Source organism: Naegleria fowleri (genome assembly GCF_008403515.1).
Source record: "Naegleria fowleri strain ATCC 30894 chromosome Unknown tig48, whole genome shotgun sequence".
NCBI classification, from domain to species: Eukaryota; Heterolobosea; class Eutetramitea; order Acrasida; family Naegleriidae; genus Naegleria; species Naegleria fowleri.
The window spans coordinates 657,203-681,841 of NW_025407980.1; the positions used below are offsets into that span (position 1 = coordinate 657,203).

Genomic DNA, 24,639 nt, shown 5'->3' on the forward strand with positions numbered 1-24,639 from the left:
CATCATGAGTACGTTGTTATCGGTGGAACAACTCTGTGGTAGATATTAAAGACATAATTGTTGATAGAAGTTCCATCCAAACTTTCCTGAATTGTTGCAAAAACATTTTTTGGTGAAAAATAATTTAAATTTTAACAACTCGTAACATATTTGTTGGAAATTATGTTAATTTCGGTATGAATTATTCCTTTTCGCCATGGTTGAGTTTCTCTTAATTGTTAACAATAGTCAACCAAGAATATCACCATTTTCAAAAAAAATGCATGATGGATCCAACACACTTTGGATTTTCTCGGAGAGTATTCGATTATTGAAAAACAATTTTGTGAGTGTTCCACTGGCACCACCATCAACCACAACAACAGCAGATTGAGGTGTTTTATAGAGAGGAAAAAGTTGGTGTCATTGACGAGAAGGTGAAACAGATCCTCCACACCCAAGATAACAATTATTACACAGCCAAAGCGCTTGCAGAAAAACTTGATTCCAAGAAGTACAATGGAGGTGATTATTTCTCTAACTATAGTTACAAGCTTGGTGATAACAACAAGGTAAATGACGACACATTGAGAGACACGTACAAGTTTACAAGAAGAGAAGAGGGAAGAATTGAAGAAGTCGTTGACGCTATGAGGAGACAACCACTTCCTCCTATCTTTGAGCCACCTAAAGATCCTTTTCATCCTCCTTTGATTCCAAAACCAATATTCCCTAGAGGTGACCCTACGGTAGGAGGTCAACCACCTGTCAAAGGTGTTGAAGAGATGTTAACTGATAATCTTTTGCAATTCATTACTTTGAAATTGAAGGGTCTTTCTCTCCACGAGTTGATTAAAGTTTCCAATGTCGTTCTTACGTTGGAAGAGGAAAGAGGAATGAAAAGAAAGCAATAGAAGGAACAAAAAATCAAGAAGAGAACAAGGAGATGATGAAAACACAGAAAATAAAAACGAATTGGGGTGACACTAAATTTAATACTCTTCTTCGTATTGCTGTCACTCGCACAATCACCTCCACATCAACACTTCACCAATTTCGTCGTGGAACCTTTTGATGATTTCACAAAAATCAACAAGTCGATTGGAGGAAAGGATTCATCTCAGGTTTGTCATTTACCAAAATAACGAAATTAATGATTTTGTTCTCGATCGATGTCAAGTACTCATTACATCATCATGATTGATTGTCAAACGAGACAGTGGTCGAGAGGAGTGCTGACACGACGGCCTTATTTAAATTCTCTGCTGAAATTGGCTTATTCAATGAAAAATCAATGGAATCCATAAATTCATGCTTCTCTAACATGGTATCTGCAGTAAGTATAATAATTTTAGTATCATTTCCATGATTCATTCCTCGAATCACATGAGCAGCTGATAGTCCATCCATCAAAGGCATATGATAATCAGTAATGATGAGATGATAAAACTTTTGTTGGAAGGCATTAATTAATTCCAAACCATTCGAAGAGGTGGTAATGTTTTTGAATCCACCCTTTTCGAGAAGACGTTTAAGGACAGATAAATTAATGGGATTGTCCTCTGCGAGTAAAATATTGTATTGGGAGACATCAATGAGCTCATTTCTGGGATTGGAAGGAGGAGGATGAGATTTCTCCACTCGTAGTGTTTCACCAACATTGGTTGAAGTGTGAATCGATGGATCTAAAAAAGAGTTATGAACTCGAGTAGTGGTGTTGTTGTTGTCTTTGTCTGTGGTATTGTTATGATGTGAAGTAAATGGTGGTAAGGTAGGAGAGGAAGGCATTGAATTAGTCGATGAACGAGTTCCCATCATGAGGGTTGAGCTTGGTTTGATTTTAAATAATTCCTTATGTAACAAGTGACTTTTTTGAATCGAGTGGTTGGAAAAATGTTCCTCTGTGGAGAGTAGTTGAGTGGGAATGTTTTGATTCTTGAGCAAGTCTTCGATGTATTTGAGAGAATTCTTCTTTTTCTTGTCTGGAATTCGAAAAGGAATGGTCACGATAAATGTTGTTCCAGTATTGGGTGGAATAGAGTTAGATTGGAAAGTTAAATCTCCATGAAAGTTAGTGGCAACAATTTTTCGAGCAATGGCCAAGCCAAGTCCTGTTGAAGTTGCGGCAATCATTCCAGAATTTGTGTGATCACTGTTGTGACATGTCATACCATCTTGTAAAAATCCTGAAAAGTAAGGCTTGAAAAGATTTTGTTGAATCTCTTTCGGAATTCCCTTTCCATTGTCAATCACTTTGAAAATAATGGTTTCAACAACACTTCCATTTTCACTCAAGAATTGAGTGTGTTTGATGTTGGGATTGTATGAATCCGTGTCATGATTCAAATTTTCAACTTTTAGCAAGACGGTTGAATGTGGTGGAGAGGCCTTCACTGCATTGGTCAACAAGTTGATAAGAATTTGTTGTAATCGTACTGATTCTCCATAGACCAAAGAAGGTAATGATTGACTCGTGACAACTTGAATGGAAACTGAAAAATTTTGAGCATAGGTCGAAATTATTCCCTTCACATGTTCCAAACATTCCTCAAGAGAAAAAATAGAATTTGAAGCTGTAGAAGAATTGTTGTTTGTCCATTCTGGAGAGGAAATATTTTGCAAGTTAGGAGAAGAGGAGAAGGAACGAATATTGGCACGTGCTAAAGATGATTGTGAAGAACCAGAAGAGGATGATAAATTGTGTTTCTGATCTTGTTGTTTCTGAAGAGGTGGTGATTGGAGAGTCGATTCAATATGATCACTACTACTACTACTACTATCACTACTACTACTATTACCATTACACGTGGTAGCGGATAAATGTGAAGCAAATACTTCTAAACTTCCTTTCTCCAATTTTGAATATTGTAAAAGGTCTTCAATAAGTGTGAGTAACATGGAGGAACAACATCCTATTGTTTTTAAATAGTTCAATTGATCTTGTGTGAGAGGAGTGTCGAGTAAGAGTTCGATACATCCAGAAATGCTCATCTGTTATTATTATTAATGAAAAGAAAATGGAAAATTGATTAATAATAATATATTTTCAATCATGAAAAAGGAAAAGTTGTGTGGTGGTTGTACCAAAAAAACAATGATGAATAATATTTCCATAATTGGTAATTAATTGGTGGAATGATTTCAATAATTACATGTTCAAGTTGTCAATGATCAAGTCCAATCATTTTCCAATTTGATAATGGTTAAATACATATATAATACATATACAATTCCAAACAAAGGAAAACTTACCAAAGGCGATCGAAATTCATGTGAAATTGAGCTCAGCAATGCATTCTTCGACTTGTTTGCCTCCCTCAGTCGACTCGTCATGATATTCATCACATTCAACTTTTCCATCAATTTAAACGATGTTGTATTAAAGACCAAATTAAATATGGTCAGCATTCCCAACACTCCAAATGCTTCAGAATACTTGGCGTATTGAATTGCCAAAATCGCACTCGTTCCCACTGACAAGACATTCAATGGTAAAAAGCTCCACAAGGCAGTGCTTAATCCATCCTCACCCACAGAGATGGAATTGTGTAAAATGAAACTCGACAAGTTGTGAATGGTACTCGCTAAAAATCCAACACACATCCAAGCAAAGGTTGGATCTCGATTGGCGAGATGTAATCGTAAGAAATGGAGTAAAATGTTGATGAGAATGACCAATTTGTAGGTGTAAATTCTTTGAATGAGTATTTCAGGAGTGTTGTTGTGACTACTATTATTACTACTATTACTATTCAATGTTGGAGAATTCATAAATGTTTCTGATGCTTCATCTTTAAAATGTGTTTGAAATTCAGTGAGCTTGGGAATATTCCATCCATTTCTTAATGCCACTCTACGCAACAACTTGTCAATGACTGTCGATTGAAGTGCATCTTTAAAGATGGGTAAATTAATAGCCATTAAAGAGAAACAAATCAATGCCATGTAAAAGTGAGAGTCGGTGGCAAAGAGACATAAATACAAATAAACAGAGAGGAAGAGGAAGGGAACGAATAGACGTTGATGAATCTTTTCGTAGAGGTAGAGAATGTAGGTGGTGGAGTGGGAAGTTATTGTGGAAGAAGAAGCTGTGGATGATGATGTTTGACGTTTCTGAGTCTCCTGATGATGATGAGGTGGTTGCCATTCCGAATGGGTGGTAGATTTTGAAGAATCATGATGTTCTGATGATGTGGAGGAGGAAGCAGTTGCTGATGATTGGTCATGTGGTTGTTGTTGTTGTTGGTCTACTTCTCGATTGGAATCGAGAGATGTCAACTGTAGTAGTGATTTGTCATTCCTTTGCATAAAGTCTTTTTGCTCGCTTGTAGTTTCTGTAAAGGAAGAAACCTCTTGTGTTGTTGTTGTTGTTGTCATTGTTGAAATTGTGGTCCGTGATGGACTCTCAGTGGTAGAGTCTTTGGATGACATCATGTTGTTGGATAATGATCTCTCCAGCATGTCATGACAGTGGTGGTGCTTTTGGTGGTGATTCAATGCATCCTCGTGAGCATCCTCTTCTTCTTTTAACACAACGACAAATTCTTGTGGTTGAGGATCTTTTGCAACGATGCTTCTTTTCATATTTTTTTGGCTAAAAGGAAAAAATTTTGGAGGTTGCCGAGATTCGAAGGTGTGGTCTGACCAGATTTGGGTAGTGAGCCCGTTTGGGATTTTTGCAGTGGATTTCAAAGCTTGTGTTTGAGGGTGTGCTGGATGGTTGAAATGACATGACCACCCAGTTTCTCTTTTTCATATGCATCCATTGTTGTTGGTGAAAATTGTGTATCGCCCTCAACAAATGATGACCTCATTGCCTTTTTCACCTACTTTTCGCGCTTTGCTGATTTACAAATTCAATACCTAAGAAAAAATTGAAAGAAAAAATAAGCTAATGAAAAAATGGGTTCTTCTGCCTCGAAGCGTCAAAAACAAGAGCCTCACTATGTGGGTTATTCGAGTTTGGAGTTGTATTCCAAGTCCATGCATGCCTCTTCAAAGAAATTTATGATTTCATCTATGGCACCGCCATCTTTAGAAACGAGCTCTTTGCTCGGGAATCATCAGAATTATCATCATCATGGATCGGGTTTTAATATTGAAAGAATGTACGTTTATGATCGGGATTCTATGTTTCAAAGAAATGGAAGCATGTTCAATCTTATGTATCATTACTTTCAATTATCTTGTTTTTCATATTTTCCTTTCGAAAACAACAATAACAGATGCGTGACTGGACTGATCGGAAGTGGAAAAACTTTCCTAATCAACAAAATCATGGAATATCTCACCATGCCTAATTTTTCTGATGTCAAACAACACTTACAACAAGAAAAGAAAAAGTTGGAATTTATTGAAATTGATAAAGATATTATTCGAAAAACAAGATCCATTGGTGGCGCTCAAATTAAGGGTTTAGTTTATGTAATTCACAGAAAAGAATACTTGACATTGCATCATAGTTTGAATGAGCTACTTCAAGTCGTTCAACATAATGGTAGGTTATTATGAATGTTGCAAGACAGTTCTCCGTTGAAAGAAACTATTCATGACGATGTTAACCTTTCATGCATCAGCCTCTCTCCATTCAATTCCTATCGTTGTTGTCGGGTTGCATATTCTTGGTGTTGCTCCTTTACTTGCGGACAATTACAAAAGCAAGACCATCATGGAGGAAGATTTTGATGCTGCCACTCAACACTTATTCTCGTTGTTACAACAATTTTTTAATAATCGATGTTGTTATTTGGATTTTATTGTATCGGATGAGGCAGACAATGACAAGCAAATGATAGCGAGCAATATTGAATACATTTTATTGAGCTTGACAAGTTTTTTACCTCACTCGTCGAACAATACAATTAGCAACGAAGAGGTATTGCCAAAAAAGTATGAAGATTTTAAGCAGCAACCACATGATGGAGATTTTCAGAATTATGTACAGAGTCAAAAATCCACCACTCCAAATACAATTCCAGCAAGTCCTTCGCATATATTTGTTTAAATGTGACTCTTATTTCAGACAAATGCGACACTTGTTCATGGATAGGAGTATAACACAATGAGCGTGACTCTCCCACCGATGCAAGGGATGTTAATCAGATCTTCCTAAATTGAATACCAATTAATTAATGCTCTATCAGAGTACTATTACTTGAGTTTCTTAGAGTACTTGCTATTGAGAACACATACAACGATGAGTATTCAGGTATATGTGTTGTTATTCTCGAGAAGCGAATGTAAGGAACGATTTCCCAGCATGCTGGATGAAGAGGCTGTGGTGTGTGTTTGATTATTAGTGTTTCTAGATCGAGCTGGACTGCTTGCAATAAAAACTCCACTGCTCTTTCGATTGACTTTGCCAGCGCTCTCTCTCACAATTTCTGCCATTATTCGTGAAGTTTCCTTCATTTCTGGTTCCTGATTTGGAAAGTGTATTTCTTGTATCTTTTTGCAATTAACAATGTATTGGTATGCAAGTGTGAAATTCTTCATGGCAGCATACACAATGGCTAAATTCTGATAGGACTTGACCGTTTCCATGTGGTGAGGTCCAAAGAGTCTCTCTCGTATGGATTTTGCCTGAGTGTAGAACTTGAGAGTTTCATTGATTTTCAAGTTTTGAACGAAAGAGCGAGATTCCTCGGGTGACAGCATTCCAATACTACTTCTACGAATACTCATCGTCGATGATCGATTCAAACCTTTGCCTGGAATTTTCGACAGAGCCTTAATCATCTCTACATCATTTGTTTTGTTTTGAAATGAGGAAAAGTACAAGTGCCCAATATTGGTATAAATGACAGCATTCCATTCATGCTCAAATCCATAAACTTTCTCGAATATGGAACGAGCTTTTTGATAATACTCAAATGCTTCATCATTTCTTGCTTGTTGTCTTAAAATATTTCCAATCGTGTTAAAAAGGATGGCCAAGGAGGGATGTTGAGCAAGTTCTTGCTGGGCATTTACAACTTTAAAAAGCCAATCCAGAGCAGCATTTCCATTTCCCATACTCATTAATACAGAGGCCATATTTTCATAGACTAACAGAGTGTCTGGATGTTTTTCTCCAAAATGTTCCTCGAAAATGTCCTTCACAGTGTTATAATAGTGAAGGGCCTCCTCAAAATCACCAGCTTGTTGTCTGATATTACCCATAGAGAGATAACAAAATCCTGTATCCACATGATTCACACCACAATCATGTTCACGTATGGAGGTTGCATGTGAAATGTAATCTTCTGCTTGTTTCAAATTTCCAGCACTTAAATGCAAATTTCCAATCATGACATAACAAGAGATGGTCGAATGGTGAAATTCTCCAAGAATCTTCTCTCGAATATTGAGAGCTTTCTCGTACAATAATAAACTCTCTTCATATTGTTTCAATCCTTTCAAACTGGTTGCCATATTGACCAGTGAGGTTGCAAAATCAGGATGTTCCATCATTCCACAATGTTCAATAATTTCCTTTCCTTGTTTGTAGCAATTTAATGCCAATAAATATTCTCCCTTATATAAATATACATTTCCAATGTTGTTATAGACAGTTGCTGTTTCAATATGAGAAGGGCCAAATAAAGCTTCTCTCAATTTTTTGGCTCTGTGGAGACTCTCCATCGCAAGATCGAAGGAGCCAACCATTGTGTAAACAACTCCAAGCTGGTTATAGGCAGAAGCAACTTCATTCGAATGGCTTGGAAAGTATTTGAGTTTCAACATTAAGTGTTTTCGATACATTTCTATGGCTAACTTGAATTTTCCTTGCAGTTTCATTAAATATCCCAAATCGTTAAAAATTTGAATGCAGAATAGAGCCAGCGTTCGATTTTCAGATCTCGCATTGAACTTTCGATCTAAGATTCGTTTTGCTTCCAATAAGCAAGTTTTTGCTTCTTTAAATTTGGCAAGATGCGTGTAGCATTCACCAAGTAAAATAAATATATAAATTAAATGTTCGTTATCATTTCCGTAATTTTTCAAAATTTGTTGCTTGCATTGCTGAGCTGTCTCCACCGCTTGCTGTAAGAGTCCTTCATGCAATAATTGGCAGGCATGAGCTTTCATTTGGTGAATATCTGATTGAGTATTCGATGGGCTTTCCTTTGAGATGCTCTTTGTTTTGTTTGTTGTTTTGTGAGAATGTTTGTTGGTGATGGGAGTCTTGTTGTTTTTCTCGTCATCTGGTTTTTCTGCCAACGAATTGATAAATCGTTCTTCAAAATTTTGGGGTGACATTACGAGAAACTTGGTAGGTGCTGTCAAATCTTGTTCTGTGGTAATGGCTCTCACAACTGGTTGCTGATTCTGGTCTTTCACAACATGTGGAGTGACAGTCGTCACAACGTTGTCATTGGAAATTGGGAACGAAGGAGAACATGGCTGGTCGTATGAGTAAGGGTCACTCCCATCGTCTTGATTATCCTTTCCAAAATGATCTAAGAAAGGAGAGTCCCCACCTGGAGTTTGTTCTCGATTAATGAGGGGTTTGTATTTTTCAATGTCACCCGAGTGTTTTCTGAAAGGAGTTGGTGTTTGAAGATTGACCACATTCTTTGGGAATGGAGTGTAAGGTTGAGGTGAAAATAAACATTTTGGATCAGCAGTATTCGCAGCACTTTTCGAACCTTGTCTGGATTGAGAGGAGTGTGCTGGAGGTGAATCCATCTCTGTTTGAGAATTCTCATTCGATTCGTCATGTGCTTTTGAATCACCTCTTGGATTCGTGTGGTCATCAAAGAGAGTGTGAAAAACATGAACGCCTCTTTGAATTTCTTTCATTCGTTCATGCCAAGCATCCTCAAGAGAAAGATTATTCATATTATTATTGGCTTGACCTAATTGTTGATTTGCAAACACAGGTGACATGATGTTGTTGGGATCATTTTGAGGTTGCCTTCCCTTATTATTTACTGATGATGGACTGAAAAGACTGGTCGGTGACAAATTATTAAAATTATTTTCATGTTGCTCCAGTCTTGTATTTACAATTTCATTGGGTCCGAAAACGGAATAATCGCACCTGCTTGCTTGTGGTGATATTTGAATGTTGCTGCTACTACTATTTTTTGACAATTTAGAAGTCGATTTTACCTGTCGAAATAACCTCTCCGTATTCGAAAGATCATCGGTGTTTGTCGTCGTCGTCGAGAGATTGTTATTGAATGAAATGGAGGAATTGACCATGTTGTTCCGATTTGATGAAGAGCAAGTTTGTTGGTTGTTCTTGTTGTTGATCAACATGTTGTGGATCGGACTTGGTACCCTTCCATCATTCATTTCCTGCGATCGTCGTTGCGGATTTCGAAAACCTCTTGATGGAGTCAATGCTCGACTCGGAGATAGAAAATTTGCATTCAAATTGTAATTCATCTTACTTCATGTTTTTTTTTTAAAAGTTTTAAATTTAAATTCGTTGAACGGTAAATTTTGGCGGGGTGAGGGAAAACAACCCAAATTAATTAATAATATTGATACATGCGTAATACCAGCGCACACAATTAAGAGATCAAACATGATAGAATAATAAATAGATAAAAAAAAATGGTAAAAACATCGGTACGTTGTTCGTGAAGGCTTACGCGGTTGACCATAAAAGCCAAATAACATTTCCAATTCAAACAAACAATATCATCATCATACCATTGTTGCCATTTCCATTCAAACCCACAGAAGTCTCATCCGATCATGAAATGTGCTCGAGATGGAGATGTCCGATCTCTCAATACATTATTACTGCATCACGGAAGCAACAACACTTCTCCTTCCTCTCAAACTGCTGCAACAACAAACATCACAAACATTCCGAATACAAGTGTCATCATGTCGGGCACTACATTCACCTTAAATTCGCCTCGGAATGTTTCAGAGACCATCACGATGTCAACCTCCACTTCAATGCCTTCCATGATCATGTACAATCATTCTTATCATGGTATCGGAGGAGGATCGTTGAGTGCTGGAACTACAATGATGGCCGCTGCTGGCCATCCGAATAACACTGCTGTTCAACAATTTCAGAATTTACATTCGTTAGTGAATTACGTGGATGAAGAGGATGTATGTTGTGCTATGATTTGTTGCAATCATTTTGTTGGATGAAATTTGAATTTAAAAATTAATGGAATTATTCTTTGGGTTTCTTTCTTGATGACCAATTTCGAATATTCGGCAAAAATTGAATAGGATACCTATGTATGTAAATTGGAATTTTGGAAATTTTACGAGAATTGAAAATATAATAATATTAATTTGAAAATATTACTGTACTGGATTTTAGGAATTATATGTGAGTAGTCTACAAAATGAAGTATCAAAATGATTGTGACACTTTGTGACAAATGTTGAAAAGACTCCATTAATGATGGCATGCAGACATGGAAATTTTCAAACTGCCCAAATACTGTTAGAACATGGAGCAAGCGTTGAAATGGAGTCAGCAGTAAGTACACTTTCAGAAAGCGAATTTGGAAAAGGTTGTTAAAATTATGAAAATCCTCTAAAACTCTAGTATGATGGTTATCCACTCCACATTGCAATTTTAGGGAAAAACCTGAATATTGTCATGTTGTTAGTGGAACAATACCACGCGAATATTCAGCAACCGTCAAGATATGTACGTAAAAACAATCATCATCAATTTGAAACATACTTCTATAATCATTGCTATAGTATCATGAAACGCCACTATTTATTGCAGTTGCTAACAATAATTTACAAATTGCCAACTATCTCATTGAGAAAGGAGCCAATGCAGATTATTGTAATTATGTAAGTCTTTTTCTTTATGTGAATTAAGAGGAATCAATTATTTTCAAAAGAATGGACTTGTAAGTTTTGAAATTCTGAAGAGTACATTCCTACGTTAAATCGAAATCTTAGTGTTGTCTGCATTTGGCATGTACAAATAATAATGAAGCAATGGTAAAACTCTTGTTGGAACAAGGAAAGGCAAAAGTGAACATCATGTCCACTCAAAATGATATCAAGGACAGAACCACTCCCCTAATGATAGCTTGTCGAAATGGTAATACTCGAATTGTCAACCTATTGTTGGAGCACTACGCAAAAGTGGATATTTATGATCATGTATGTATTCATTGTGAATATGATTCTAAATCTCCCTAAATCACACATTTCATTAATACCTTAACTGATCAACTACTCTATGATTTATATTGAAATAATACAATTTCAGAAAGGACAAACGCCACTTCACATTGCAGCAAAGCTTGGATATTTTGACATTGTGAAAAGTCTACTTCGTCACTGTGCAGACAAAAACAAAAAAGATTCTGAAGGGAAAACCGCAGCTAATGTTTCAAAAACTAAAGAAATTGAGGATTATATACGACATTTTTCCAAAAAGAACACACAAATCTATGCAAAGCTGAAAAAGGCGTACGAATATTACGAAAAACTACTTTTCAGTAACGACAATGACATTTTATTGAAATCGAACGATTTATTTAAACCTCTCAATAGGGAGCAAGTCAATTACAATTTGCTCATTGATTGTATCAATTTCAAAAGAATGGAGTTGAAAGAAGAATGTGGTCCAGCCGAGTTAGAAACACGCTTTCAGGAATATATTTATAATTTAGGTTATAATTCATTCAAGTTGGGTCTAAAACCAATTCTCAAACTTCTCATTCAACACTTTAAACTTGTTCCCATTGAGCTTCATAAGAGAAATCCAAATCAGGTAGATATTACCTCCAACCTGTATGACTACTGTGTGAATGTACTGAATAATATCAACAAGAAACAATTATTTGTCAAGTACAAGAACAACAGAATACGAATGGAAATAACCACTAACACGAAACCAAAAGATTTGATGGACTCTCTACGAGAAAACTTTTTCAGTAACACCAATCGTTTGTTTTCGAAACAGGAATTACTATTGGTCTATGAATGTCAAGGTAGAAATATTACAGTGAACAAACCAGAAGAAATGGAGGACATGTTGAGGTACTTTTTTGATAAGAGGAATGGTCACATTGATCAATTTGAAGTTGAACTCATTTACAATGAAACAGAGTGGATACCTGTTCATGAATTGGGAAGAGGAACCTATGGAGTAAGTATTTAACACAATTGTTATAACAAGAGCTTGTTGTTGTGACACCTTTCTCGCTAACAACAGGTTGTTTATATGGCGTAAGTCTGGATGAATATTGTAAACATGATTGCATGATTCATAACTATTGACAAACTATAACAATAATCCCAAATGAATCTTTTTGGATCAGTCTCGATCAAGCTCCTCCCTATCAACGAGTAGCCGTTAAAGAGTTCGACATTAAGAATGGTGACAATACTAAAATTCCAAAATGGAAAATTGAGCAAGAGGTCAAATTAATGAGTAAGATTGATCATCCACACATTATCAAATATATATCGACCAAATCAACCAGTAACAAGTTTTACATCAAGATGCAATACATGTCTGGTGGAAGCTTGAAATCCATGTAAGTGACAAGTTTTACATCAAGATGCAATACATGTCTGGTGGAAGCTTGAAATCCATGTAAGTGACAACTTTTACATATGAAAAACTCATGAAAAATTTGCACTTTTTTTGTATTGTTGAATATTGAATATCTATCAATATTCTCAATTCATCTATTTCTAATTGTATTATGTGTTATTTTGTTATTTTTTTAACACAACACACAGGATTCAGAAAATAAGCTCAGCAGAAAAGTTGAAATATCCAAAATTAACAAACTATCTCATCCAGAAATATGCCTCTCAAATTCTGAGTGCTCTTGTATACTTGCATGAAGGAAGTGAGACTCGTAGATCAATCGTACATCGAGATATTAAGAGTTCCAACATTTTGCTGAAAGATGTCAACACGGCAGTATTGTGCGATTTTGGTGAAAGCTTACTTTTAAGAGACGACATTTCAACTAATATGAAAATGACAAAACCAGAAATTGAGGAACGAATTTGCGGAACTCTTCTCTTCATGTAAGTAACACGAAAGAGTTGTCTCATGCCAACCTTGAAATGCCACAACATTGATTCATTCATTGACTCATGTACTTGTCAACATTCGATTGATGGTATATTTATATTGACAACCATGTCAATAGGGCTCCAGAAATGTTCAGAAAAACCGTTCTCAAGAATGCCATCTATTCGGATATTTGGAGTTTTGGATGTACATTGTGTGAGTGGATCAGTGGTAAGAATCCTTGGGAAGAAACTGGTCTCCTCAACATTAAGGATCGAGAAGGTCAAATTCGTTACATGATTCAACACGCCGATGAATTGGAAAATTACATTCCATCTTGCTATTACGATGAATTGAAACAACTCATTCGAAAATGTTTGAGATATCATCCAACATCGAGACCAACCGCTCGACAACTCTTAGAGGAACCCTTCTTTAAGATTAAATTCGAAGAGGACAAGTATGTGATATTGGTAAGTAGGATAACGTTCCAAATTTGAAATTTCATGATCGTTTGAAAACAACGACAATCCAATGACAAATCCATATGGACTGCTAATTTCAATTTCTAACACTCACTCACGCTCACTCACACTCACTCGTCACAGGAACGAAATTTTATCATGAACGAAATTCACAAAGAATTGAATCAGGCCATTAAGAGAGTCGAAGAAACCAAACAAGAACAAACAGTCTTTGAACGATCCATTGATTTGCAAGAAATGGGTCATCAACATGACTTGAGTGCTTCAACCTCATTCTCCTACCTCACTCAGTCAGAACACCTTGATTCTTCATCGGGATCTCCAGGATCTGCTATTGATTTGCAAGATGAAGAATTCTATCGTCAAAGTATTGCTAATTCGAATGGAATGAGCTTCTCATCATCGATTTCTTCTTCACAGTCTTTTGTCAATACTCAGGGAAGTAGCAGCTATCAGTTTCAATCAACGCCAACACCGAGTGGTGACACTCTGATTCATCATTTTGGTCGAACTTCTTCCCCAACTATGAATGAGAGAGCGGGAGAGAGCTTTCGAGAGAGTTTCACAAGTACAGCCTCGAATGCGGCGAGTGATGTCGTTCAGCATGATGGGAGTGACATCTTGACAAGCCCTGGAAGTGATATTTAGAAGAAGAAGGCTCAATGTCTCTCTCTCGCAATATTCCTATAAAGAGGAATATTGTTTTTGAGCCTTGAGATCGTCATTTAAAGATTTGTCACAAAGCAAGTTGAACAAACATTTTCAATTTCCGCCAAGAAAAAAAATGCAACAAACGTTTTCTAACAAGGCTTTCATCAACAACTTTTTTCAGAAACGAAAAGACGGATATCAAGACCATTCCGAAGATGTAAGTGCGCTTGGTTTTTGCATGGGAGAGCAAAGACAACTGAAGTTTTTACAGATTGATGATTTGCCTCCATTGGTAGATGAAGAAGACGATGATGCACCTCCTCCACTTGTGGAAGATTTTGAAGAGGATGATGATTCCGATTCTCCTCCACCACTTTTGGATGAATATGAGGGTTTTGAAAATAGCGGAATGAAGACTGACTATTCAATTTCATCATCAACGCTTAAAACTTCTTCACAATCATCCACTCATATTCCGAAAGTGTCCACATTACAAACAAGAGATGACGACTATGTACCCCCTCTCTTGGATGATGACAGCGAGTTGGATGAGCAAGATGATGAAGGCGAAGACGATGTACCTGATCTTCTTGAGGACGAAGATGAAGAGGATGAGGAGGATTTCTACAGAGAAGAAGAGAGTGACGACGATGACGATGATCTTGAGGATCTAGATGCTCACTACTCAAGTAGTGACTCGGATAAAGCTCACTTCATGCGTGAAATGATGTCACGAGTTCGTTCGGAACGAACCAAGACGGTGAAACCTCAGCCATTTCCCACTGTTCCTAACATCCCAATGGATGCAGCAACCGAAGAAAAAAGGCAAAAAGAATGGGAGGAATATAAACAGAAAAAGATTGAAGAGAAATTAAGGAGAGAAAATCTAAAAAAGAAAAGACAAGAGCTTCAAGAAAAACAAATGTCATCCAAAGCGGCTACTGCACAGGAAAACGTCACGACCTCACCACCAACGAACAAACCAGAGGTTACTGAGGCTCTAGTTGGGTTAGGTACCTGCTTGAACTGTACACTTGGAAACAAAAGCATCACAAATAAGGATGAGTATTACGTATGCACATGTTCCAATAAGTGCAAGTTACAATTTCACAAAAATTGTTGGCTTAAGTATTATCGAGCCAATCGTGCCAGTGACAAATCAGTCATTTGTCCCACTGAGGCATGTGGCTACATTGAAGATTTATTTTTGTATGATAGGGAAGAACAAAAAACGAGAACCAAATGCCCCGCTCCTACTCTCTCTTCAGCACGACGTGAGCCTCCAAAGAAGAAGAGCGAATTATTCAAGACAGGTGCCACTGTCGAAGAAATTAATACTTCCACGAGTCAAACTTCGAAGAAGAAGAAGGCTCAGAATGAAAAATATGCACAACAACAACAGCCAGAAGTGGAGGATACTGCCACTGTCAGCAACACAGACACCTCCAGCACTACAACTACCACAACTACCACGACCACGTCAACATCAGCTTTCACAACTACTGAAATATTTGATGAGAATCAAGTTAAGGTATCCGTTGTGGGTGGAAAGCTGGCGAAGGCTGTCGAGAAGAAGAAACTTATGGATAGAGCTTTGGAAGAAACAGAGAAACGAAAGAAAAAACACCTGTATCAAAGAACTGACTTTTCCATCAAGCCTGGCCACGATGTTGGTATCGTAGTAGCAATTGAACCCATGAGAAAAGTATTGACACAATATGGCTACATGAAATGCCAAAATGACGATTTGCAGTTAGGAGATTTGATACAATTCCAAATTGAGGAGGGAAATGACTATGTGAGAAATGTAGAATTGATCGAACAACTTGAGAATGTACCTGATAACCTCTCTGATCTTCATGAACAGCTGAAGGAGAATCTCAAAACCATTAAGGAAAAGTTTGGCGTGAATATTGTTTTCAAGTTTCGATCTTCCAAAAAGAAAAAGCCCACCTCAACCTCAAGCAAACAACAGAAAAAGACATCCAACAAGGTCTCAGACGATCAGCAACAAGATGATACAGTTGATTCAACTCTTGATGTTGTAGCTTCATCGACAACAAATAACACGACAAATACTCACACTGTGGCTGGTTCAATGTCAGCATCATCATCTAAGGAAGGTCGTCGAGTCTTTACCATGGAAGATGTCTCTCAATTTTCTTCGCCCTTGACATCAGGTTCTCCGTGGTGCCTTGGACAAGTTTTGGACAAGAAGGAAACTTTTGGAAAGATTCAAGTCTCACTCTTTGCACTTTCCACTCCAACCGCTCTACAACAGCAAGAGGCCTACTTTTTCCACAAGATGCACGTGAGTAAGCAATCGGTAGAACCTCAACTCGGAAATTTTGTCATATTCACAATTAATGAACAAAATAAGGGCGTCACCAATATCCATGTCATATCCAACGATTTGTATGAATATTATCTCACGTCGAGTCAATGAATGAATGAATGAATGAATCAACCCATTACAAGAGATCTTGGTTGTATATTTCTTGATGGGCAAGAGGTTCACAATCTCGACAGGCTCAATCCTGTGAGGTCAATCGTTCAAAGAAGAGTCAAAAGATGTCGATTGACCTTACAGAAGGTGTCAAGCAGTGAGATCAAGCATCTAGATGATCAACATAAAGGCTGCTTCTTTGGATAATAAAATAAACCAACGAAGCCTTGATCAATGCTCTTTGAACATCAGCAACCTTTGGTGAGATCCATTAGTACCAACAGCCGAGTTGAAGAGAAAAGCCGAATTTCCAAATCAAAAAATTTCCCACATCATCTTCGTCATTCTTTTCTCACATTATTTTTTGATTCCCGTTTAGCATCAGCCAGAGCTTCATCATCAGCCATCTCCAAAAAATTAAATTTAATCATCATCCCCTATCATAACAACAATTAACAACACAATCTCCTCTCAACCACAACAAGAATAACCATGCAAGAGAGAAGAGCTGCCCATATGGCTCATTCCCACTATACGACTCATCCTTCCTCACAGGGGAATCCTCCTCCAGGTATGATGCAAGGACCTCCACCACAATTGTCCCATGGTCCTCCACCTCCACCAGGTGGATCTGCTCATGGCCCACCGCCTCCTATGATCAATCCACCTTCAGTGGTTCATGGTCATGGCCCTCCACCACCTGCTATACTTGGGCCCACCGTTGTGATGGACATGATGGAACAAATCAAGAGTAGTTACGTAGCGATGGAACAAGAATACAACGTATGCAAGATGCACCGGGATGAATTGGAGAGAAAGTTGGATGCTCAAATATCTGAATTTCAATTAATGCACTCTGCCATTGTTGAATTGGAGAATGCTTTTACTCACGCAAAACAACAGTAAGTGTGTGTGAGAGTGTACATTTTTGGTTATTTGACACGCTTTTTTATTCTCATCACGAATAATTGATAATTATCCTCATCGATGAATACTTTTTCAAATTCTTTTGCTGTTGTTGTTATTAATAATAATATTTTGAACATCTCCTATGAAACCACACAACACCAACAACATTATCACACAAATCGTCATCTTGCCGAATCTACTACTCATCAAACAACATCTCAAATTTGTTGAAAACCATTCCTCTTCTCGCCTGAAACTTATCGCTTCTCCTATGGTTCATTCTCCCTCGCCTACTCACAACTCTCATACTGCCACTGATGATCAATACAAAATACAGCTACGAAGATCGAATTCAACAAATGCAATCCACCATTGAACAACTCAGACAACAGCTCTCACAACAAATGACAGGACAAGAGGGTGGTATTCCTCCATCGATGCCTCCCATGTCGTCATTACATCAACAACCACCTCCAATGGTTCCTGGAATGGGTTCAAACAGAGGTGATATGCTTTCTGGGCCAGGTACTAATGCACCTTCTCTTCCTCCACCATCGTCTCTTGGAAGTACTTCTAATCCTCCACAATTGCCTCCACTTCACAGCAATCCAATGTCTAATCAGCTACCAAATGCACATAATGGATCACCATCACAACCATCACTTCCTCCAATGGCTGCCAATAATCCTCCACAAATGTTGGGACAACAGCCTCCACCACCAATAGGGCTCGGAGGGGTACCACCTCCACAGTTGCCACCTTATGACGGCAAACAATCGGTAGGCTCTCGTGAAAGAACAAGTCCCTTTCCACCAAGCAACGGACCACCATCGCTAGGTAATCCTCATTCATCGACACCAACTGGAATGATTCCTTCTTCTGATTTGATGAATTTGCATAATGCACCATCACAACAACCAGGGAATGGATCATCTCTTCCACCCATGTCAAAGAATGGAATGAACATTCAAGGTCCACCAAATTCTTCTCAACCTAACACAAACGTAAGTGACTCATATCCACATATTATAGAGAGGCCAATTTCAGTAAATAATATGATGATGCATCATAATACACAGCAAGCTCAAACAAATGGAATTCCAAATGATGCAAGGCAAATACCTGTAATTACATCATCTCCACAACAACCACAACAAACTACTGTTAATTTATTTGATACAAGAAATGAGAATGTTGTAAAGAAAGAAGGAAATGATTGGGTCGTAGTATTTAATCCTCAAGTAGCAGCAACAACAAATTTGAACATGAGCTTGTATCACAATTTGGATCAAGAAAGTGTTGTTTGTTGCGTCAAATTTAGTTCCTGCGGAAGATATTTGGCCACCGGAAGTAACAAACAGGCTATCGTATTTGATGTCGATTCAGGAAAGAAGTTTGGAACCTTCTCAACACTCGGACCAATCACAAACCCAACCAGACATTCCGAAGAGGACGAAAATGATGAAGGTAAAAAATCAAGTTCAAATCCAGAAGAGTCTGATCAAGCCAATAATATGGATGGAACTGGAAAGGACGACTCATACATTAGAAGTGTTTGTTTCTCGCCTGACAACAAGTATCTAGTTGCTGGAGCTGACAAAACTGTAAAGATTTGGGATGTAGACACAAAACAAATTTATAGATCTCTTGAGGGCCACGAATTGGATATTTATTCACTTGATTTTTCACCTGACAGCAAACTTTTGGTTTCTGGAAGTGGTGATGGAAAGGCAAAGATTTGGGATATGGAAACTGGTGAATGTAGACACACTTGTGGAAATGAGGAGATTGGTCCACGAGAGGGAGTCACCAGTGTTGCCATTTCTCCTGATGGTAGAACAGTTGCCACAGGATCATTGGATTGTGTTGTTCGTTTGTGGGATATGACCACTGGTGAATTGTTAGAGTCCTTGAATGGTCATGATGACTCTGTGTACAGCGTTGCATTCGCTCCTGATGGTAAAAGTCTTGCATCTGGTTCATTGGATAGAACCCTCAAGATTTGGGACGTGAAATCAGCTCAGTGCACTGCCTCGTTATCAGGACACAGAGATTTTGTTTTGAGCGTTGCCTATTCACCAGATGGTAGATGGTTGGTGAGTGGTTCTAAGGATAGAAGTGTTCAATTCTGGGATCCAAGAAGCAACATTTTACATTTGATGTTGCAAGGACACAAGAATTCTGTCATTAGCGTTTCTTTGAATCCTAAGCGACCTCTTTTTGCTACAGGTAGTGGAGATTATCGTGCAAGAGTTTGGAAGTATCAAGACTAGAAGTCAGTCTCTGGAGCTGTCGACATGTTTAAGATTTTGTTTATTCATTGCATATATCACTAAACAACTTTTATTTATGTAACCTCAGGCTTGCTCTTCTTCTTCTTCACATTAATTGGTAGTGCAGACACGATTGGTTTATTTCACTGCTAAAGAGGTAATTCTTAAATTTAACCGATTGAATCAAAAGGCTTGAAGGATTGTTTCAAAGAAAATGCCGTTTTCACCTTTCCAGGGCTTTGATAATCAAACTACGACTTCTCCTTCCTTCCATGCTCGTTCTCTCAACAATAGTAGCAGCAACACTACTAACCACATCTCGAGAAACAGAAACCTTAGAAAGGAACCAAACACAGTGTCTGGAACATCTTCCCGTCCAACTGAAGGCCTTCTCTACTTTCAAATTCATCATCCAGTGTTATTTTCCCGAGTGATTGACCTTCTGAGTCAATTTACGGATTTGGTGCATCTTCAAATGAGCCCTCAGAAACTAATCATTCATTCTGTTGATACTACCAAAGTTGTTCTCTATGAATTAGCCTTACTTGAGGGTAAGGCTTTTTCCTATTTGGATTCCGCCCTTGCTTTTGGCTCTTACAAGAAACGCCCAAGCATGGTAATCTCTTCAAAGAAAGTTATCATTCCTTCCATCTTTAAACATGTACAAGAGGTTCGGGTTGGAGTGAATTTGAAAATTCTTGCTCATACTCTAAAAGGTTTAAAAAACCAAGATGAATTATTCGTGTTGATCGACCATTCCGAGGAAGTAATGATGATGAAAGGAGCATTTCAAGAGTCAAGCATGGAATTTAAAGATCCAGAAATTAAAATCACAGTGAAAAAGAAGCAACCCGATCGAGTGTTCACTTATTCAATGTCTCAATTCATTATTAATGATCATGAATTGGAGACTTTTGAGATTGAACAATTCGATAATCAGGTACAAGTGGAGATTCTCATGTCCACAAATTGTTTCTCGCAGATCATGCAAGATTTAAGTCAAATGAAGGGAGAACGTCTGAAACTTGAAATATATTATGAAATTCCGTCTCCATGTCATGCCATCTCCGGTATGGTTCAAAACCTTGGAAACACTCTTCACGACTCTTTAAGGTTGTTCTTCAAAACTTCAAAAGATTGTCTCGAAGCAACGATTGAAATTCAAAACTCTGCAATTGGCACGGAGGAAGACATTGTCATTGGCTTCACAGAGTCTTATTCGAAACAATTACAAAGTGGAATTGTGACAAACAATACGAACATAGAGAATGAAAGTGGCAATGAAACTTTGAATCAATTCGAAGGCTCCAAGAACCCTTACAATGTCACCTCAACAATTTCCAATGAATATTCGTTCAGAATTTTATCCATCCTGTCGAAAGCAAGCAAAATATCGGATCAAATGTTGTTGCAAATTTGCGAGAATGGACCCTTGGGTGTTCTGTATGGATTGGAGGAAGGTATGGGTTCATTTCAATTCTTTGTGGCTCCTTATTTGAATGATTGTTCATCGGATTCAGATCATGAATGATTATGGTTGCAATACACAATGAATTTTCACTGTCATGATCAATTCAGAACCATTCGTTCAACCTGAATGTATATTTTCAGTATCATGTGTTTTTAAATAATGCTATGAAGTACCATGTTCACCCTGAATATATATGAATGACATTCCCGTGTTGTAAAATTAATTACTTTTTTTATTTGTCATCCTTAAATCCAAATCTAGCATTAGTGTTTTTCAAAATGAGTAGTCATCTAACTAGTTTGAAACAAACTTGTTGCGATTTCTGAAATAATAACATAGCATTAAATAACAAATTAAATTTGCACCCACATAGTTTCTCACTCCATATCAGCGATCATCATCATCATTTATCATGAGTGCTTGTTATGCATATTTTGGAAAATTTTACCGGTCATCATCATTGTTGAACATTCCGACTGGTTTTTATTACTATTAAATATCTTGTAGTTGCAAACTTACCTAATAATTGTCGTATTTGTTGTTGAGTGAGATGAGGAGAAATTGAATTTTTCAAAATGATTCTTGATGATACATGGTTGTTGGTATTTTCCGAACTTGTTGAACTGAATGGGCTGTTCATAATATTATTATTACCGAAATTCACAACACGACATGATGCTGAATAATTTAGAAATGATCCCGAGGATGTCATGGATTTCTTCACTGTTGATGATGATGATGTGAGAGCACAGCCATGTCGACGACGGCACAAGGAACCCAATAATCGACTTGTTTGCATTTTTTTGAATTTCAAATTTTCTTCTTTGAGATTAGTTCAATAGAACTTTGTGTTCCTCGAGATTGTGGTTTCACTACATTTCACAACGATATGAATAATACACAACTGGATGTTGATCACAATGGTCAACAAAATAAATAAATAAATAATATTAAATGAATTGAAAATTTAATTCTAATAATAATAATTATTAGTATCATAACGCAATTAGTATATCATAGCACAAGTCATTCCACCCATCAATAGTGAAAAGGAAGAGGATTTGCCAATGTATTCACAAATCTCAAAAATTGATTCGCCACTTCTTCTCGTGGCAGTATAAAATCATCCTTCTGAACAGTCACCCATGAATCTGCATTCGTCTTGTCCTCCGAATTTGTCACATTTAATGGTTTTCGACACATGGGACATGTTTCATTCCTTTGATTCCATGCTTGAAGACATGGTTCACAAAATTGTGAATTACAACATCCAGTTGCAATGGTTGTTGGAGCATCCATACAAATACAACACAATTCTTCTTCTTCTGTGGTTTTGGAAGTGTCACATTGGTGTGAACATTCCTTTTCAAGAAGATCATGAATGGCTTTTTCATTGTGAGAAGAATGTGACAAGGGAGAGGTTGAGATTTTTGGTGTCACTGTTGAAGAGGAAGAGGAGGAGGACCATTGTTCTTCACGGAATTTCTGACTTTGTGTTTCTTGTTGATGATTATTAAATAATTGATGTACATGGCATTCGATTTTGGCTCTTTCGAGAATGGTATAAAAAGTTTTCAAATCTAAAATCTTCCATTGTCGACAAATATTTTCATTCTTTGTGAGATGTGAAGGTAATACAAAACCCACATGATGAGTTCGATCACAATTTTGAATAGATTGTTGTAATAGTAACTTTCGATGCTCTTCGATCGAACTTTTATGTCCGTGACAATCGAAATACACTCGATATAAATTAATTTTCAAATATTTGGCAGGAATGTATTTCATTTCTTCCTCTCGAACATTTTCAAAAAAGTCTCGATTCATCAATTCAAAATACAAATAAAATTTGGAATGATATAAAAAGTGAATACTCAAATAATTTAACAAATTAAGATCACAAAGGAATGTTCCGATATTATCTGGAACTTTTGAATTTCCTCGTGATCGAGATGATGAAGTGAGAGGAGAACCAGAAGTGGAGTTCGTTGTGGATGTGGTTCTGTTGTTAGGATCGATGGAGGATTCCATCACCGCAGAAGTGTGTTCGAGTAACGACGAATTTTGTAAAATATCCGAAACTGAATTTCCCATGATGAGAAAAGAAGTGCAAATAACGGTGATGATGATGGTGCGTTTTGATCGATCTATTAGGAGTAGTGCGGTATATCGAATAATTATAACACAACAACAACGTGACTCTTGTTGAGGATTTTGCGAGAGGGAGAACGAAATTTTTTTTTTAGAAAGTCTCTTTTGGGTCTTTGCCTTCTAAAATCCATTTGGAAGGTGTCTGAACAGATTTCGAAAGATATATTATATATAACAGGAGAAAAGGTTTGACATTTGGGTTCATAATTATAATTTTAGTTTTATTTAAAATTAATTATTAGTGTTTAAAAATTAATTTAAATAGTTGTGAATGCAATTCTCAAAATTTAATTAACTTAATTGAAAGAATTATTCCTCTCGTCACTCTTCGTGTTGTTGCAGGATCCAATGAACAAGGAGATCAATCTTGAACTGAATGGAAACCTCAATATCATTATTGAAATAAATGATAAATTTGGACGAGTGATTATGCCGATTCAAAGGTGAATCGTTCATGCTCCTTTCTTCATCACCTAATAAGTGATTCCTCGTGGTCATAGTGGTCATGGTGGTTTTGGTGTTGTTACTATTTTCGAGAGAATTTTCACACAACCATTCAGTAGGCAAGGATTCAAAATTTTGTTTCACTTTATCGTAATCTCTCGAATGTTGTGCTGGATGACAATTCAGTTGTAAGGCAATACTTTCTCGACATTTCATTTCATCACGTTCTACTTGAATGCAATAGAAATAGGTTTTTAAGGTCACAGAATCATCAGAGAGAGTGGTTTGGTGTGAAGAATCTTTGAAAGGATGATGATCAACTGGTATTAAGGAAGAGAATTCTTGATGTAATTTTGAAAGAACATGTTCAAATTGTTTCACTGATTGTAAAGTAGACAAACACATGCCATCAATGAATATGTACAATTCATAATTATTATTACTGAGATTTTCTTTTTTTGAATCATGTTCAAACTCACTTCCATTCATTTCGTTCAATAATTGAAACATGAAAGACTTGACAAAATATTCAATACTAGTGCGAATCCATTCATCCACTAAATTCTTTTCAAAATCCGAGAAATTCGGGCCTCCAATACTATTTGGGAATATTTCATTTCGCAATCCATCTCGACTTAATTTGATCATCATCAATTTCGTTTGAACGCGATTGGAATTGGATTCAAGCATGGTGGTTTTTAAAATTTTCATTAAACATTCGCAAAGAAACGATTTACCCGATCCAGGAAGACCTCGGAATACAATGAGATGCACTTGGAGCATGTGATGTGGTTGATGTGGTTGTTGAGACATTATTTTGAAAGTTATTTGAAAATTGATAAAAATTTTTTTTTTTAAAATGA

At 37.1% G+C, this 24,639-nt stretch overlaps 10 protein-coding genes across 11 annotated transcripts; 6 read left to right on the plus strand and 4 right to left on the minus strand.

The window, feature by feature from the left end:
* Positions 1 to 259: 259 nt before the first annotated feature.
* FDP41_005979 (uncharacterized protein) lies at positions 260 to 893 on the plus strand (the record flags this gene model as incomplete). The annotated part of the gene is made up of 2 exons (XM_044709562.1): positions 260 to 325; positions 369 to 893. The coding sequence occupies 2 exons, from the start codon at positions 260 to 262 to the stop codon at positions 891 to 893; spliced, it is 591 nt and encodes a 196-aa protein (XP_044559939.1).
* Positions 894 to 1,173: 280 nt separating this feature from the next.
* On the minus strand, positions 1,174 to 4,563 carry FDP41_005980 (uncharacterized protein; the record flags this gene model as incomplete). Its single annotated transcript, XM_044709564.1, has 2 exons — positions 1,174 to 2,970; positions 3,232 to 4,563. The coding sequence occupies 2 exons, from the start codon at positions 4,561 to 4,563 to the stop codon at positions 1,174 to 1,176; spliced, it is 3,129 nt and encodes a 1,042-aa protein (XP_044559940.1).
* A 318-nt stretch (positions 4,564 to 4,881) lies between these two features.
* Positions 4,882 to 5,983, plus strand: FDP41_005981 (uncharacterized protein; the record flags this gene model as incomplete). 2 transcript variants are annotated; one of them, XM_044709565.1, is made up of 3 exons in its annotated part: positions 4,882 to 5,087; positions 5,205 to 5,476; positions 5,556 to 5,983. In XM_044709565.1, 3 exons carry the CDS (start codon positions 4,882 to 4,884, stop codon positions 5,981 to 5,983), a joined length of 906 nt encoding a protein of 301 aa, XP_044559941.1. The 2 variants fall into 2 exon arrangements, with proteins under 2 accessions (XP_044559941.1, XP_044559942.1); XM_044709566.1 differs by lacking the exons at positions 4,882 to 5,087; positions 5,205 to 5,476 and having other exon boundaries at positions 5,534 to 5,983.
* A 200-nt stretch (positions 5,984 to 6,183) lies between these two features.
* On the minus strand, positions 6,184 to 9,225 carry FDP41_005982 (uncharacterized protein; the record flags this gene model as incomplete). The annotated part of the gene is made up of 1 exon (XM_044709567.1): positions 6,184 to 9,225. The coding sequence occupies one exon, from the start codon at positions 9,223 to 9,225 to the stop codon at positions 6,184 to 6,186; it is 3,042 nt and encodes a 1,013-aa protein (XP_044559943.1).
* Positions 9,226 to 9,525: 300 nt separating this feature from the next.
* Positions 9,526 to 14,079, plus strand: FDP41_005983 (uncharacterized protein; the record flags this gene model as incomplete). Its single annotated transcript, XM_044709568.1, has 12 exons — positions 9,526 to 9,540; positions 9,655 to 10,041; positions 10,334 to 10,423; positions 10,493 to 10,597; positions 10,654 to 10,752; positions 10,864 to 11,070; positions 11,180 to 12,064; positions 12,131 to 12,144; positions 12,237 to 12,455; positions 12,664 to 12,960; positions 13,086 to 13,419; positions 13,555 to 14,079. The coding sequence occupies 12 exons, from the start codon at positions 9,526 to 9,528 to the stop codon at positions 14,077 to 14,079; spliced, it is 3,177 nt and encodes a 1,058-aa protein (XP_044559944.1).
* A 136-nt stretch (positions 14,080 to 14,215) lies between these two features.
* FDP41_005984 (uncharacterized protein) lies at positions 14,216 to 16,528 on the plus strand (the record flags this gene model as incomplete). The annotated part of the gene is made up of 1 exon (XM_044709569.1): positions 14,216 to 16,528. The coding sequence occupies one exon, from the start codon at positions 14,216 to 14,218 to the stop codon at positions 16,526 to 16,528; it is 2,313 nt and encodes a 770-aa protein (XP_044559945.1).
* A 492-nt stretch (positions 16,529 to 17,020) lies between these two features.
* Positions 17,021 to 19,710, plus strand: FDP41_005985 (uncharacterized protein; the record flags this gene model as incomplete). Its single annotated transcript, XM_044709570.1, has 3 exons — positions 17,021 to 17,430; positions 17,775 to 18,441; positions 18,517 to 19,710. The coding sequence occupies 3 exons, from the start codon at positions 17,021 to 17,023 to the stop codon at positions 19,708 to 19,710; spliced, it is 2,271 nt and encodes a 756-aa protein (XP_044559946.1).
* Positions 19,711 to 19,924: 214 nt separating this feature from the next.
* On the plus strand, positions 19,925 to 21,241 carry FDP41_005986 (uncharacterized protein; the record flags this gene model as incomplete). The annotated part of the gene is made up of 1 exon (XM_044709571.1): positions 19,925 to 21,241. One exon carries the CDS (start codon positions 19,925 to 19,927, stop codon positions 21,239 to 21,241), a length of 1,317 nt encoding a protein of 438 aa, XP_044559947.1.
* Positions 21,242 to 22,219: 978 nt separating this feature from the next.
* FDP41_005987 (uncharacterized protein) lies at positions 22,220 to 23,275 on the minus strand (the record flags this gene model as incomplete). Its single annotated transcript, XM_044709572.1, has 1 exon — positions 22,220 to 23,275. One exon carries the CDS (start codon positions 23,273 to 23,275, stop codon positions 22,220 to 22,222), a length of 1,056 nt encoding a protein of 351 aa, XP_044559948.1.
* Positions 23,276 to 23,653: 378 nt separating this feature from the next.
* FDP41_005988 (uncharacterized protein) lies at positions 23,654 to 24,589 on the minus strand (the record flags this gene model as incomplete). The annotated part of the gene is made up of 1 exon (XM_044709573.1): positions 23,654 to 24,589. One exon carries the CDS (start codon positions 24,587 to 24,589, stop codon positions 23,654 to 23,656), a length of 936 nt encoding a protein of 311 aa, XP_044559949.1.
* Between the last annotated feature and the right edge of the window lie 50 nt (positions 24,590 to 24,639).